Source organism: Eulemur rufifrons, chromosome 6 (genome assembly GCF_041146395.1).
Source record: "Eulemur rufifrons isolate Redbay chromosome 6, OSU_ERuf_1, whole genome shotgun sequence".
Classification (NCBI taxonomy): domain Eukaryota; kingdom Metazoa; phylum Chordata; class Mammalia; order Primates; family Lemuridae; genus Eulemur; species Eulemur rufifrons.
The window spans coordinates 55,502,382-55,519,795 of NC_090988.1; the positions used below are offsets into that span (position 1 = coordinate 55,502,382).

Below are 17,414 nucleotides of genomic sequence, written 5' to 3' on the forward strand. Positions count from 1 at the left end.
AACATGATCTGTAGGAAGGAACTGCCTTTTTTCTATCCCAGTGTCAACTGTAGCTGTCACTCTGATATTGAGAAAATCTTGTCCCTTTCTATCTTCTCATCCTTTCCCCCACGTATTTCCTGTTTTCCCTTCTGTGATATCTCCCTCCCTGAATTTCCACCATCTCATCCTCAGAGGGCATTTCAAGTGTTTGTGGTGGCTGAAGGGTCAGGGACAGAGAAGTCAGTATGGGGGGGACCTTTTGAAATGGTGTATGTAAAACTGTTCCACTTGATGAATGAGCACACTGTATTTGGCTGAGCATGTGATTGTGTCTGTGTATGTTGCTGTGCAAAATGCATGAGCAAGGCTGTACTAAGACACAGGTACATACGTTTATGTAAGACATTGTTTTTGGAGTGTCCATGCTTCAGTGCCCTTTCTCTGGTGTGGAGAAAATCCAGTTGTGAATGGGACGGCTCTACTTTCTTTCCTTCCCTTTTCTTCCACCTCAGCCTTTTAATAATCGAATCATGTTTTCTCACTCCCTGAACTGCTGGTTTACTCCATCCTTGCTCTGGGGGCTACACAGCACAATGACTATAGCTCCTCTGTCTCTGCCCCATTTGCACAGATGGGGAAATGAAGTTGGAAGAGTATGTGCTGAGCATAATGTGTGTGGATTCCAAGAGAGTGATCAAGGTTGAGGTGAGGGCCTTTGGGACCTCACTTCTGGATTTCCACTAATATTTGAGTTAGATCTCACAAAAAACAAAACAAAAAAACAAAAAAAAAAACACAGGATAAGATTATATGGCACTGGGAAATGATGTAAGGCAGGAGATAGGTTTCCATCACCATGTTCAAAGGAGCACTTCCCACTTCCATCTGATTCATTGATGTCTAGGCTTGGGGTGGGGGCATGGCTTCTCCAAGGTGAAGGTGACTGGCTAGAGATTCTTACAGGTTTCTACTCTCATCTGTGAACCCTCTTGTCCCTATACTCTAGTGTTACTTCTGATTCACCTGCCTCCTGAGATTAGGCAAAGAGAGACTCTCAGCCTCCCTCCTCCAGATAACTCTCCAGAACAGCAACTCCATTTCATGCCTCTTGCCCCTCCACTTTGTTCTGGATTATTTTGGTATTTGGTATAAGAAAGGTCCTACATAAAATATGTAAGAATAGGAGCCCCAGTGCAAGGAACAAGGCTGTCTCATGAGGAAAGGAGAAAGTTCTTTATCTTGGAGGTACTCATGAGTATCTGGAAGCTACCTGTCAAAGATTCAGCACTCATCAATGGAAGACTGAGGGCAGCCGGATTCAAATCCCAGCTTTACAACTCACCAGCTGTGTGATCTCAGTCATGTAAACTCTTTCAACCTGCTTCCCTATCTGTGACCTGCAGAGGTTGAGTCCTACTTCGTAGGCTACTATGGCGGTTACCGTTGGAGACGTATATCTGAAGAGCCAATTATACTACATGGCACAAAGCAGTGGTCAAAAAGTGTGATTCATCTATAAGTTTCTTTAATATGAAGTAATTTAATTTTCTCAGTGAGAATTATCTTAGCAGCAGTCAGGTCTTCGGTCTGTTCTTAGTGTGCCTATTATAGGGTTGAATATACAGACAGACTTACCAGGTCTGGGGCAGGGAGTAGTATTGGTGTCTCAGGTCCTGCAGGGCTTAGAGTATGGGGAGTAAAAGGGCTGGGATATTTATCCTGTTACTAGGGCTCTAGCTGAGAGTAGTGATTCCATGGGGATAAAGACACTAAAAAGACCCCTGGGATGCTAGAGAGAGGCAGCAAATTGAAGCTAGAAAATATGGGCCTTGATGGGAGAGGGGAGGATAGTACCACAAAGATCTATTCTGAGATTTATGTGTGGACAGGTGAGAAGGTCCTTGAGCACAGATAATTTTAAAGGCTTTTTGGCATACAAACATTCTACAATATTTTACTATTTTTTCTGTTGGCCCCCCTTCTTCTAGCCTAAATACTTGCTTCTCAGTATTTCTTTTGGATGGGCTACTTAACTTATGAATGTTAGTTCTTTGCCTATAAAGTGGGGAATCAGTGAAGATTAAGTTAGATGATATAAAGGAAAATATTTATCAGTTCTTAGAAGAAATATTTTCAACGTTTTTCCATTCAGTAGAGTGTTGGCTGTGGGTTTGTCATGTGCCCTTTATTATTTTGAGGTATGTTTCTTCCGTGTCTAGTTGAGGGGTTTTATTATAAAGGGATGATGAGTTTTATAAAATATATTTTCTGTGTTGAGATGCTCAGATTTTTGTTCTTAACTGTTTATGTAATATATCTCATTTATTGATTTGCATATGTTGAATCATACTTGCATCCCTGGGATAAAACCCACTTGATCATGGTGTATTATCTTTTTGATGTGCTGTTAGATTCAATTTGCTAGTATTATTTAGGAGTTTTCCATGTATGTTTGTCAGGGATATCAGTCTAGTTTTTTTTTGTTGTGTCCTTGCCTAGTTTTGGTATCAGGGTGATACTGGTCTCATAGACTGAGTTAGGGAGAATTCCTTCTTTGATTTTTTTTGAACAGTTTCAGGAGGATTGGTATTAGTTCTTTGTAATTTGGTAGAATTCAGCTGTGAATCCATCTTGCTTGGGCTTTTTTTTTTGGGAAAGTTTTAAATTACTGCTCAATGTCACTACTTGTTATTTGTCTGTTCGGGTTTTTTATTTCTTCCTGGTTCAATCTTGGGATATGTATGTTTCCAGGAATTTATCCATTTCTTCTAGGTTTTCTAGTTTGTGAGCATATCATTGTTCATAGTGGTCTCTGCTCATTCTATTTAACATAGTATTGGACATCCTAGTCAGAGCAATCAGGCAAGAGAAAGAAATAAAAGACATCCAAACTGGAAAAGAAGTCAAATTATCCTTATTTGCTGATGATATTATCTTATATTTAGAAAACACTAAAGACTCCACCAAAAACATATTAGATCTGATAAATGAATTCAGTAAAGTTTCAGGATACAAAAAACAAAAATCGCTAGGCATTTTATACACCAATAACAATCTGGTTGAAAACCAAACCAAGAAGGCAATCCCATTTATGATAGTTACAAAGAAGACACTTGAATACATTTAATGAAGAAGATGAAAAAGCTCAAGGAAAACTGCAAAACACTGATGAAAGAAATTGTAAATGGCACAAATGGAAAAGCATTTCATGCTCACAGATCAGAAGAATTAATGTCATTAAAATAACCATATTGCCCAAAGCAATCTACAGGTTCAATCCAATCCCTATTAAAATACCAGCATTATTTTTTTCACAATTAAAACAAACAATCCTAAAATTTATATGGAAGCAAAAAAGAGCCCAAATAGCCAAAGCAATTCTAAGCAAAAAGAATGCTAGATGCATTACATTGCCTGACTTTGACTTATACTACAAGGCTATAGTACTCAAACAGCATGATACTAGTATAAAAATAGACACATACATTAATGAAATAAAATAGAGAACTGGGAAATAAACCCACATATGTACATCCAACTGATCTTTGACAAAGTTTACAATAGCACACACTGAGAAAAGGACAACCTTTTCAATAAATGGTGCTGGGACAATTGGATTGCCATATGCAGAGGAATAAAACTGGACCCCCATCTCTCACCATAGACAAAAATCTACTCAGGATGGATTAAGGACTTAGATGTAAGACATGAAACTATAAAAATACAAAAGAATACCTAGGGCAAACTCTTCTGGACTTTGGTCTAGGTAAAGAATTCACGACTAAGGCTTCAAAAGCTCAAGCAACAACAACAACAAAAATAGACAAATGGGACTTAAACTAAAAAGCTTCTACCCAGTAAAATAAATGATCAGAGTGAACAACCTGCAAAATGTGAGAAAATATTTGTAAACCATGCATTTAATAGAGGACTGATACCTAAAATTTACAAGGAACTGAAACGAACACCACCACCACCACTAAAGAGTATTCAAAGGACATGAATAGACATTTTTCAAAAGCAAAAGATGACGTAAAAATAGTCAAGCAGCATATGAAAAAATGCTTAACATTACTAATCAGAGAAATGCAAATTAAAAGCACAATGAAATATCTTATACCAGTCAGAATGACTGTTACTAAAAAGACAAAAAATAACAGATGTTAGTGAGGATGCAAATAAAAAAATAAAAGGGAATGCTTATACAGTGTTGGTGGGAATGTAAATTAGTACAATCTGTATGAAAAATAGCATGGAGATTTCTGAAAGAACTAAAGATAGATCTACCATTTGATCCAGCAATCCCACTACTTGTTATCTACCCAAAGGAAAATAGATTATTATATCAAAAGGATACCTACACATGGTTAGAGGGGTTGTAAATTAATATGGCAAGTATGGAAAACAGTATAAAAGTTTATCAAAAAATTAAAAATAAAGCTACCATAGGATCCAGAAATCCCAGTAGTGGGGATATTTCCAAAGGAAATGAAATCAGTATTTCAAAGAGATATCTGTACTCCAGTGTTCATTGCAGCATTACTCACAATAGTCAAGATATGAAATCAATCTAAGTGTCCATCAAGGGATGTATGGATAAAGAAAATGTAGTATATGTGTACAATGGAATACTAATCAGTATTAAAAAAGGAAATCCTGTCATTTGCCACAACATGAATGAACCAGGAAGACATTAAGTTAAATAAGTCAGGCATAGGAAAATACCATATGATCTCACTTCCATGTTAAATCTAAAAAAGGTGAATTTAGAAGTAGAGAGGATAATGGAGGTTACCAAGGGCTGAAGGAGTGAGTTGGGGAGATGTTGGTCAAAGGATACAAAATTTCAGTTAGAAGGAATAAGATGAAGAGATCTATTGTATCAGATGATGATGAGTATAGTCAATAGGGCAATATACGTAACCTAAACTTTTGTACCCCCATAATATGCTCAAATAAAAAAAATAAAAAATAAAAAGTATATATATATAAAAAATAGAAGAAAAAATAAAATTAAACTTGTTAATAGATTTTAAACATTCTCACCACATACACAAAATAAAAAGCATGTGAGGTAATGCATATGTTAATTAGCTCTTTTAGCCATTCCAGTGTTTGCATATTTCAAAATGTTGTAAATATATACAAATTAAAAAATTGTAAGAAGTGCTATAAAAACAGAATATAGAAAATTACAGGGAGCACAATTTTAGACAAGTGGTTATGATAGGCCTTTTTGAGAAGGTGACATTTGAGTAGGGTTTTATTTTATTTTTTTTAAATTTCAAAGTATTACAGAGGTACAAACATTTTGGTTACATGAATTGCTTTTGTGCCATTTGAGTCAAAGTTATAAGTCTACTGATTACCAAGATAGCATGCATTATACCCATTAGGTGTGAATTTACCATCCCTTCCTCCCCCCTCCCACTTGCTGGGTTTTCACTGAGTTTTACTACTACATGTGCATGTGAGTGTGATCAATTAGTTCTAGTTCAATAGTGAGTACATGTGGTGTTTGTTTTTCCATTCTTGTGATACTTTGCTTAGAAGAATGGTCTCCAGTTCCATCCAGGTTGTTACAAAGGGTATTAGTTCATTTTTTATGGCGAGTAGTTCTCCATAGTATACATATGCTACATTTTATTAATCCACTCATGTATTGATGGGCAATTGGGTTGTTTTCACATCTTTCCAATTGTGAATTGTGCTGCTATAAATATTTGAGTGCAGGTATCTTTATTATAGAATATCTTTTTCCTTAGGATAAATATCTAGTAGGGGAATTGCTGGATCAAATGGTAGGTCTACTCTTAGTTCTTTGAGGTGTCTCCATACTATTTTCCATAGAGGTTGCACTAATTTGCAGTCCCACAGACAATGTACAAGTTGCTCCTTTCTCTCCACATCCATGCCAACATCTGTTGTTTTGTGACTTTGATAAAAGCCATTTTCACTGAAGTTACGTGATATCTCATTGTGGTTTTGATTTGCATCTCTGATGACTAGAGATGTTGAGCATTTTTTATGCTTATTGGCGATTAGTCTTCTTTTGATAAAGCTTCTGTTCATGTCTTTTGCCCACTTTTTAGTGGGGTTGTTTGATATTTTCTTGTTGATTTGCTTGAGTTCTTTGTAGATTTTGGTTATTAGCCCTTTATCAGATGTATAGCATAAGAATAATTGGGAGGCATCACTTTGCCAGACTTCAAGCTATACTACAAGGCTGTAGTAACCAAAACAGCATGGTACTAGCACAAAAACAGAGACATAGACCTAGGGATCAGAACAGAGAATCCAGAAATAAAACCATCTTCTCATTGCCATCTGATCTTTGACAAAGCAGACGAAAAACATACTGGGGAAAAGAACCCCTATTCAATAAATGGCGCTGGGAAAATTGGATAGCCACATGTAGAAGACTGAAACGGGATCCACACCTCTCATTGCTCACGAAAATTAATTCACAATGGATAACAGACTTAAATCTAAGTCATGAAACTATAAGAATTCTAGAAGAAGTTGGATAAACTGTTATAGATATCAGCCTAGGCAAAGAATTTATGAAGACGACCTCAAAGGCAATCACAGCAACAACAAAAACAAATGGGCCCTGATTAAATTAAAAAGCTTCTGCACAGCCAAGGAACCATAGAACAAATAAACAATCCACAGATTGAGTAGGGATCTTGATGAAGCGAGTGAACAAGGTTTGCAGCTGTACAAAGGTCAGTGCTCTAGGCGACAGGAACAGAAGACACACAGGCCTTGACATCTGGAATGGGCTTTGTGAATTTGAAAGACATCATCAAGCCAGTTGCTGGAGTGGAGTGACCGAGAGGAGATGATAGGAGATGAATTTGCAGAGGTAGCCAAGGTCCAGCTAATAAAGGGTATTGTGAGCCATGGTGAAGACTGGATTTTGTTTGAACTGTGATGGAAAGCTATTAAAAGATTTTGAACAGGGTTATGGTTGCACAGTGATTTAAACTTTAAAAGGCCTACTCTGGGTTCTATGTAGGAGGAAAAGGTGAAAAAGGGGAGCTAGTTCAAAATTTATTGTTATAGCCAAAACACGAAATTCTGGCAGCTTAGACCAGAGTGAGGGCAATAGAGGCAATAAGAAGTGATTACACTTGGGATACACCAAGATACAGTGGATAGGATTTGTGATAGACTGACTGAATGTGGGTTTAATGAAAATATGATGGGCTTTGAGGAAGGCTCTAGCCTGAAGAACTGAGTCAATAGAAGGGCTTTAGTGCAATGGGAAACACTGCAAGAAAAGTAGGCTTATAGGGGGGAGAAAGAGAGGGATCAGAGTTCTATTTTAGACGTGTAATCTTAGAAATGCATATTAGACACTCAAGAATAGATGTTAGGTAAGAAAGTTATGTTTACCAATTTGAAGTTCAGAGGAGATATCTGAGTTGAGGGTATACATTTGGAAATCATCAAAGGACAGTTAAAGCCATGAAAAATGTTGAACTCACCTAAAAATGACTATAGATAGCAGAGAGACCTGGGGGCAGGGTGAGTGGGGAAGAAGAACTAGTCAGCATAGGAAGAAACTAATGAGATAGGGAGAAAACCTGCAGAAAGTGTTTTTCAGGAAACCAGGGGGTGGGGAGTGCTCAAGTGCCAGATGCTACCATGGCATTGAATTGGAAGGGGTTTAAGAATTAATTATTATTGTGTTTCCAACAAATGGTGCTGAGAAAACTGGATATTCACAGGCAAAAGAATGAAGTTGGACCCTGCCATATACAATAAGTAAATCTAAAAGATCAAAGATCTGAAAATAAGATCTAAAATTACAAAACTCATAGAAAACATAGCGGGAAAGCTTTTGGCAGTGATCAGTCTTAGATATGACATAGAAGTATAAGAGAAAAATAGATAAATTGAACTTCATAAAAATTAAAAACTTGTTTATGGAAGGATTCTTGTCAAGAGAGTGGAAAGGCAACCTATAGAATGAGAGAAAGTATCTGTAAGTCAGACATCAAATAAAGTATTACTGTCCAGAATATATAAAGAACTCCTATAACTGAGCAATGACACCCCCTGAACAATCCAATTCAAAAAAGGGCAAAGGACTTGAATAGACATTTCTCCAAAGAAGATATAGAAATGACCAAAAAGAAAAGATGTTCAATATTACTAATCATTAAGGAATGCAAATTGAAGCACATTAAGATACTATTTCACATCCACTAACATGGCTATTATCAAGGCCCAGAAAAACATTAAATGTTAATGAGAATGTGGTAAAATTGGAACTCTGTATATTACTGGTGGGAATGTAAAAATGGTGTAGCTGCCATGGAAAGTGATAGGGTAGTTCATCAAAATAAGTATAGAATTACCATGATCTTTCCCTAACCCAGCCTGGGTACCTTTCACATTGAGTGCTTCCGATATCAGTTTGTGAATCTCAAGTTAGGATCAACCCCTCTATATAGTATATTTCCTAAGCCTAACTCAGACTTTAACAATGTAAGGCCTGCAAAGAAGCCCTGCCTCAACCCAATGTGTTCTGGAGACTCCGAGTGAAAGAGGTGAGTCCTTATCTCTGAGGGACAAGAGTTAGGACATCTGATGGGGGATCCGTATATCTCTGAGGTAATGGAGGAGATGTGAGCAGGATATAGTCTCAGTAGAAGCTGGTGGGATGTCTCATGGAGACATTTCAGATTGAAGGACATAGAAGCTCCTGTGAAACCAAATTCTCTCAGGTACATGGCAAAATAGCAAACTCTAAGAACAGGATAGGAAGACATTAATTCTTTGTTAATATTAGTGATTAATAATTGAGCAATAATTAATAGCATTGGTAATCATTTCTCAATTATCTCATTGGATCGCCCCCATACTGTGAGGTGGGCAGGATGAAGATTGTAAGAGACAACCCAAAAAACAGAGATGTTAAGTTCCTTGTCAAGGTCACAATCTGAGATTCAAACTCAGATCTCTCACCATTACCTTAACCCATATCTGTGTCCACAAAATGGAGCATACAAACTCTGAACCAAACCAAATTGACAAAAAGAAAAAACTAATAGATAACCTTGACCAAGTTATGACCGAACCCCACCCTTTCTAAGGCACAGAGAGCTCTTGCAGTAGGCAGCCATTTGCTATTCTGAGGGGACTCTATTTCTAAGTAGGCACTGCAGGGCTGGAAGGTGAAGGTGGAGAAGGGCACAGTTATTATGGGAGTAAGACTATGCCCTGAGGGAGGCATGATTGAATGCCACAGAATGGTGAGGGAGTAGGGTCTGTAGGAAGCCAGATGAGGAAGCCCAGAGGACTGCAGGCTGGGGCAGAGAATGCCTCTAAAGTTACTCCCAGAGAAGAGGCCAGGCCCTGTGTGGGGCCATTTGGGATATTCCTTAGGGACAGAGACTTCTGTTTCCTTTTCCTTTGAGTAAAAGAGTAGCTGATTATGAGGATGTAGCCAGACTCTCCCTTGCCAACTCCCTCCTTCCCAGCCTCTCACTAGGAGGGAAACTGCACTGATTTTTCCTGAATCCCACAGAAAATGACTTGAGCCTCACATGGAGGGGTTAGAGCACAGTGGGCCAGCGGTGGAAGGGGAAGACCAGGAGGCAGAGGGCACAGCAAGGCGGCTGGCACAGATGGATGAGCGGTGAGCAGACCAGGGAGGGGTTTTGTGCTGAGACCAGCTGGCTTCTGGGGGCACGGTTCAGGGCAGGGCATATGAGCTGGACAAGCAGAGAAAACAAGAGTAACGAGGGTAATGGCAGAAATCAGACTGAAAATAGTAATCACTGGAGGGACTGCTCAAAGGCTGAGCAGAGACCGGATGGGAGAAGAGCGTTTAGTGTTTGAGAGGATTAGGCTGGGTCAGGGGATGGGCCATGGGGTGCACAGAGCAGAGTCCAGCTCTTGTGGAGCTCTCATGCCCAGGCAACCTACACTCATCTCAGGTGCCACCTCGCCTCCCCGTTCTCTATCATCCTCATGCTTGTAACACCTCCATGTAACAGGAGACCTTTCTCTCCTCCTTGGATACTTTATCTTCTACAAGCTTCAGATCCTCTCCTGCCACCATTAGAAAAACAAAACAAAACAACAAAACCCTTTCCTCCCTCTCAGGCCTGTGCTTCCTTTTCTGTTATATAATACATTAGAAAACCTTAGTTAAATAACCCCAGAGCATATGAATCACATCCCTCCTCTTGCCAATGCTATTCACTGCCTTCCCTCCCCACTTACGGCCACACCTCGGCCGTAGCTGCTGTAATAGTCCAGGAAAAAAAGGAGAATGCTGAAATAAGGACTGGAAAGGACAGGTAGATTTGCTTATTAAAGGTTTTGGCAACAACTAGCTATATTTTTGCAGCATGGTCCTATAGACAGATTCCTGGAATCCTAGGGTAGGAGTCAGAAGATGTGGAATAGTCTCAGATCTGGGGCTTACTTCCTCCAAGACCATTTGGGGACTCAGTTTCCCAAACATCATTGTAAGTTTTTCTCAGGATAGAGGTATAGCCTGTCACATAGATAAATAGCACTGACTACATACTCTCTAGGTATGGAGCCCCATGAACTTTTGGGGAAGACAAAGAACAACATGGGCTTCCTTTTGTCATTTTCTGACATCTTGGTAGGAAACAAACATAAGACAATGACATGTCAAAACCGGACAATGCACTCATGTCAAGCAGGTAAGGGTGTTGGGCAGAAGACCAGATAAGCAGAGTCAGATTGTGAATGGAACTAGAAGTTTGTTTCAGATGAAGCTGGAAAGAGGGAAGGTTAGTGGATTATTAGGCATTTTAGACAGAATAGGCAAGATGTGAGACTGAGGGCAGATAAAATGGAGCACCAGGTGGCCAGCAGAGCACACGAGGGAGGGAGGGAGAGGCGGCTACTCAGGGAGGAGGGACTGGGACATTCACTTAGGGTAGGGCAACAACATGTACAAGTGGCCATTCTTTTATTCAGTCAAGAATTAGTTGGCTGGACGAGGTGGCTCACGCCTGTAATCCTAGCACTCTGGGAGGCCGAAGCAGGTGGATCACTCGAGGTCAGGAGTTTGAGATCAGCCTGAGCAAGAGCGAGACCCCATCTCTACAAAGAAAAAAAAAACCAAAAAAACAAGAAAACAAAACAAAACAAAAAATACCACAAAGAAATTATCTGGCCAACTAAAAAATATGTATAGAAAAAATTAGCCAGGCATGGTGGCACATGCCTGTAGTCCCAGCTACTCGGGAGGCTGAGGCAGTAGGATCGCTTAAGCCCAGGAGTTTGAGGTTGCTGTGAGCTAGGCTGACGCCACGGCACTCTCTAACCCGGGCAAGAAAGCAAGACTCTGTCTCAAAAATAAATAAATAAATAAATAAATAAATAAAAAAGAATTAGCTACCAGGTGCCTATATAGGAGTCATGGATATAATGGCAGTAAATATTAAAAAAACAGCTCTGTTGTCCTAGGGCTTCCATGTTGTCTATCCAAAGCTAAGTCATAGTGGGAAAATACATTGATATACATTAGACTTTGAGGTGAGGTTTCTAATAGGAATAGGGTTTCTATTCTGTTCTAGGTAGCAAAAAAGTGATGGGGGATTCCATAACAGGACCCACAGCTTTCACCTCTCACAAAAATCAAATCACGGTGGATAACAGACTTAAACCTTAGGTGGGAAACTATTAGAATTCTAGAAGAAAATGTAGGAAAGACTCTTACAGACATTGGCCTAGGCAAAGAATTTATGAAGACTACCCCTAAGGCAATCACAGCAACAACAAAAATAAATAAATGGGATCTGATCAAATTAAAAAGCTTCTGCACAGCCAAAGAAACAGTCATGAGAGTAAACAGACAACCTACAGAATGGGAAAAAATTTTCTCATACTACACATCAGATAAAGAACTGATAACAAGAATCCATTTAGAACTCAGGAAAATCAGTAAGAAAAAAATTGAACAACCCTATCAAAAAGTGGGCAAAGGACATGAATAGAAATTTTTCAAAAGAAGATATAAAAATGGCTAACATATGAAAAAATGTTCAACACCTCTAATCATCAGGGAAATGCAAATCAAAACCACAATGAGATATCACTTAACTCCAGTGAGAATGGCCTTTATCAAAAAGTCCCAAAACAATACATGTTGGCGTGGATGCTGAGAGACAGGAACACTCATACACTGCTGGTGGGACTGTAAACTAGGTACAACCCCTGTGGAAAACAATATGGAGATACCTTAAACAGATTCAAGTAGACCTACCATTTGATCCAGTAATCCCATTATTGGGCATCTGCCCAGAAGAACAAAAGTCATTCTATAAAAAAAGACACCTGTACCTGAATGTTTATAGCAACACAATTCACAATTGCAAAGATGTGGAAACAACCCAAATGCCCATCAATTCATGAATGGATTAGCAAAATGTGGTATATGTATACCATGGAATATTACTCAGCTATAAGAAATAATGGTGATATGGCATCTCTTTGGTTCTCCTGGAGAGAGTTGGAACCCATTCTATTAAGTGAAGTATCCCAAGAATGGAAAAATAAGCACCACATGTACTCACCAGCAAACTGATTTCCCTGATTATCACCTAAGTGCACATTTGGGAATAACACCAATTGGGTATTGGACAGAGGTGGGGCTGGGGGGAAAGGATTGGTGTATACCTACTTGATGAGTGTGATGCACACTGTCTGGGGAATGGACATGCTTGAAGTTCTGACTGGGCGGGATGGGGGTGGGGGTGGGGGGAGGGGATGGGTGCATAACTACGTGATGAGTGTGATGTGCACTGTCTAGGGAATGGACACGCTTGAAGCTCAGACTCAGGGGGGATGGGGGGGCATAGGCAATATATATAACTTGAACTTTTGTACCCCCATAATGAGCTGAAATTAAAAAAAAAAAAGAATTTCAATCTGTAGAGGTAAGTCTCAGTTTGGATCATATGATGATGTACTATGCAATGGCAGGGGAAGGGAAAATTTTTCCAGGAAAGAAGTCTTTCATGCATTCATTTAAAAAAATACTGAGTACCAACCTTGTTCAATAGAGTCTGTAAATATAGAAACGAGTAAGTCACAGCCGTGTATTCAAAGCACTCATATCCCAGTGAATGGACAGCCACATGCAAAGGCACTGCAGATCGTACTCTCATTGTGTTAGTTGGTTCAGTGTATTATCAAGTCTATCTTGAAATGACTGAGAAAATCTGCCTGGAGGAGTCCGAGAAGACTTCCCCAGGAAGGTGGCAGGATCTTGGCCAGGTATGATGGGGGCAGAGGAAAGCATTCCAGGTAAGTGAGCTGCAAGCATGACTCTTTCAGGAAATGTCAGATAATGCAATGTGGTTGAACCTAAGATGATTATTTAGGCGAATGGAAGGAGTGAGGCCAAAAGTTTAGGCAGGAAGCAGTTTGCAAGTGTGTTTAGTGGTTTTTATTTTTCTTGTGGCAATGGATCCCTTAAGTGCTTTTCATCAGGGAAGTAAAATATGTGGTCTGCCACACTGTAGTGGATGGGGTGAGCAGGTCTTTATAGTGACACCAGAAAGAGGGAAAGAGACAAACACAAACTAGGGGAGACACAGGGCATAGAGGGGAGAAGAGAGCAGGAGAGAGAGTTCAGGCACAGGATCGAGGTTACCGTCACTGACTAGGAGAGAGCTCTGTAAGCTCCAGCATCTGTCGGAAGCATAATAGAGGGAGAGGTGGAAGAAGTTGAGGCTGAAAAGTGGGTAGTCTCTCCTCCTCTCTCCTACAAAGGGCCTTGTAAGCTGGAGTTAGAGTGCGAATTCTATCCTAAGTACAATGGTCACCCATGAAGGTTTAGCCATGGCCTGCTAGTATAGAATTTGCCTTTCTAAGTGGTCTCTTTGGTTGCAATTCAGAAAATGGATTATTACAGAGGGTCCAAGATTCATACCACAGAGATTAGTTAGGAGGCTTGTGTAGTCTAGACAATAGACAGTGATTTAAATAAGAGTGCTCGCAGGGTGAAAGGAGAAGAGTAGGGATTGAAACATTTTGTATGTTGACCACACTTGCCTTTTTAAATTAGATATGTAGACAAAAGAAAGAGACTTAATCGAGGATTACCCCTGGGTTTCAGACCTAGCTATGGGATGGGTGGTAGTAATAGGTACCAAGCTGGGCAAGGCATGGAGAGGAAATAGTTTATGGGGAGATAAGATTTGTTTTGGCTGTATTTTGAGATGCCTCCGAGATGTCTAAGTGGAGGTGTCCAATGAGCAGTAGGATGTGCTAGTCTGGAAGTCAGAGTAGAAGCTATACATTTGAGAATTCTCTGAACATAGATGCTTAAAATGCTAAGAGTAATCAAAGAGAGCACCTAGAGAATTATGAGAATAAAAGAGGAGAGAAAAGAGAGTGGAATAAAGCAACAATGACAAGAGCAGTATAAGGGGAATAGTTGAGATGGAAGCTTGATTGGAAGGGATTGAAAATGAACAGATGAGGTAGAGAATGACTCAAAGTTTTAAGCAAGTTATGCATTGAAGGGAAACAGATTTGAGGGGTATTAGATGGAGAGAGAGATAAGGCTGAGAAATGCAGGATTGTGCTGATGTTAGTTAAGATAAACATTTTAGAAAAAGAAGGCAGATTCATGTGGGAGAGAAAACCATAACGACAAATGGTATTTTTTATGATGCTTTATATCTTATGAGGACTATTCTCATGTATTGCTTTATCTTTCCTCACAGAACTCAGAAAGATGATCATGGGAGGGTTATTATCATCTATAGGTGAGGAAGTTAAAACCTTAAAAATATAAGTGATTAATATTAGTTTCTGCGGGTAGACTGATGGCGCAATCATTACTTAAACCCAAATCTTTAGATTCTAAAACTTTTCCCTGTACTTTGATAATGAGCTCGAGTTATATTTCTGTAATTTGAATATGCTGGATTTAAACTGCTTATGGAGCAACAAGGGAAGCAGAAGAGTGTAGTGATTTAAGACATTGGACCTGAAGGCAGGAAACTAGAGTTCTCAAAACTGAAGTTTAAATTTTGATATTTTCCAACCACTGTGATTGTCACTAAGACACTTAAACCTTTCGTTTTCTTAATTCAAAAAAGCATCCACATTTCCTGGGCATTTTCTGTGCAGTTTCAGATTTGTGCTAAGTGTTTTAAGAGATAATATCAAAATCCTCAAAAGAAACATTTTAGGCAGAGAATGAGAAAACAGGGGGAACAGGCACAAGTCAAAATTTTGGGAAACAAATGTTTAAGTACTTTCAACGGAAATGACAATGATAGGAAGAAAAAGAAAAGGATCCCAACGGAAAAATAGCATGAAGGACAGAGGTCAGTCTTGTAAAAAAGGGGTGGGGCATCTCTTCTTCTGAATGTCATGAAGGCCAGGGAGGAGAGTGAGTGAAAGGAGAAGCATGTAGAGATAGAAGTTAAACTGAAGTTAGGTGAAGGGGAACAACAAAAGGGCTTTCATTGTTCTCAAGTTAGCTGGAGTTAGGGCTTTAGTTGGAGAGATTTGAGTGTCAAAGGAACCCCTGCTAGAACAATATCTGTAGAACTTGTAGGTAGTAAATTATTAGAATGTGCTAGCTGTATTTATTTTTCCTATAGCCAAGTTTCACATTTCAGGACAGAAACTCTTTTCATAACTAGTGTAGGTTGAGTCGGGGGATGATAGGAAGCAGTGAAAGATAGTGAATGTTTTGGGGTAAGATTTGAATTAAGCAGGAATCTACATCTATTACAAAGCTGCCTTTGACCATATGCAGATCACAGATCTTCTATTTGATTCTTCAATAAGGCTGCTCTGTTGGTATTAAATGTCCTGCCAACCCAGTGATTTTATCAGCACCTTGAAGTCAAGGACCACATATAATGTTTCATCATGCACATTATGATTATTCTCTAATTTCTTTTAAGGTCTAAAAATGGGAAGAAGGGCTAAACTTCCCACATGAATGGTCAGAGTTTGAACTTCAGCAGTGTAACTGTGATACTGGATACTCTTTGGAAGGGCCCTGTGGAAGCAGATAAGGAGGAAGAGAATTCCTAGTGGCCATGTCAGCCGATAATATCACCTCCACCCATCCAGCGTTCTTCTTGTTGATGGGGATCCCAGGCCTGGAGCACCTGCACCTCTGGATCTCAATCCCCTTCTGCTCAGCCTATACACTGGCCCTGCTCGGAAACTGCACCCTTCTCTTCATCATTCAGGCTGACGCGGCCCTCCATGAGCCCATGTACCTCTTTCTGGCCATGCTGGCAACCATTGACCTGGTCCTTTCCTCTTCAACACTGCCCAAAATGCTTGCTTTATTCTGGTTCAAAGATCAGGAGATCAACTTCTATGCCTGTCTGGTCCAGATGTTCTTTCTTCACTCCTTCTCCATCATGGAGTCTGCAGTGCTGCTGGCCATGGCCTTTGACCGCTATGTGGCCATCTGTAAGCCACTGCATTACACCACGGTTCTGACCGGGCCCCTTATCAGCAAGATTGGCATGGCTGCTGTGGCCAGGGCTGTGACACTAATGACTCCACTCCCCTTTCTGCTGAGACGCTTCCACTACTGCCGAGGCCCAGTGATTGCCCACTGCTACTGTGAACACATGGCAGTGGTGAGACTGGCATGTGGGGACACCCGTTTCAATAATATCTATGGCATTGCTGTGGCCATGTTTATTGTGGTGTTGGATCTGCTCTTTGTTATCCTGTCTTACATCTGTATCCTTCGGGCAGTTCTACAGCTTGCCTCTCAGGAAGCACGCTACAAGGCATTTGGGACATGTGTGTCTCACATAGGTGCCATCTTAGCCTTCTACACACCTGTGGTCATCTCCTCAGTCATGCACCGTGTGGCCCGCCGGGCTGCTCCACACGTCCACATTCTCCTTGCCAATTTCTATATGCTCTTCCCACCCATGGTCAATCCCATCATCTATGGTGTCAAGACCAAGCAGATTCGTGAGCGAGTCTTAAGACTGTTCCTGAAAAAGGATGTGTAAGAGACAGTGAGGGACAGGTGGAGAAAGAGTAGAGTGGGTTGTATGCTGGAGTTTGGGCAGAGTATGAGGAAGTGAAGGGCTCCCAGAATCCCCATGTTTAGTTTTTTCCTTGCATAATGAAAAAAAATATAAATGATATTCTGAAACTCAGAGCCACCCAGTGTATTTAGGACTCATGCGTCTGTGTCCTCTGGTAGCCTCTAGACTCAGTGCTGACTTTGCCAACCCTTCACAGGTTCCTCACTTCTATTAGTAACTTGACACAGTCTTGATCCACTGGGCTCCTGGTGACTTCACCTAAAGATACGAAAATGCTCCAAGTTCATTTGCTGAAGAAAAGACTGAACGTCTGAGTTTCTATCCTGAGTCATTGGGATTTTGGTGAACTATCCACTCAGGACCTGTGTGAGGATGAAT

General features: G+C 40.1%; 1 protein-coding gene across 1 annotated transcript; it reads left to right on the top strand.

Moving 5' to 3' along the window:
* Positions 1-16,007: 16,007 nt before the first annotated feature.
* LOC138384052 (olfactory receptor 52K1-like) lies at positions 16,008-17,078 on the top strand. The gene has a single exon (XM_069469320.1). It carries the CDS (start codon positions 16,053-16,055, stop codon positions 16,995-16,997), a length of 945 nt encoding a protein of 314 aa, XP_069325421.1. The 5' UTR covers positions 16,008-16,052; the 3' UTR covers positions 16,998-17,078.
* The last annotated feature ends 336 nt before the right edge of the window (positions 17,079-17,414 follow it).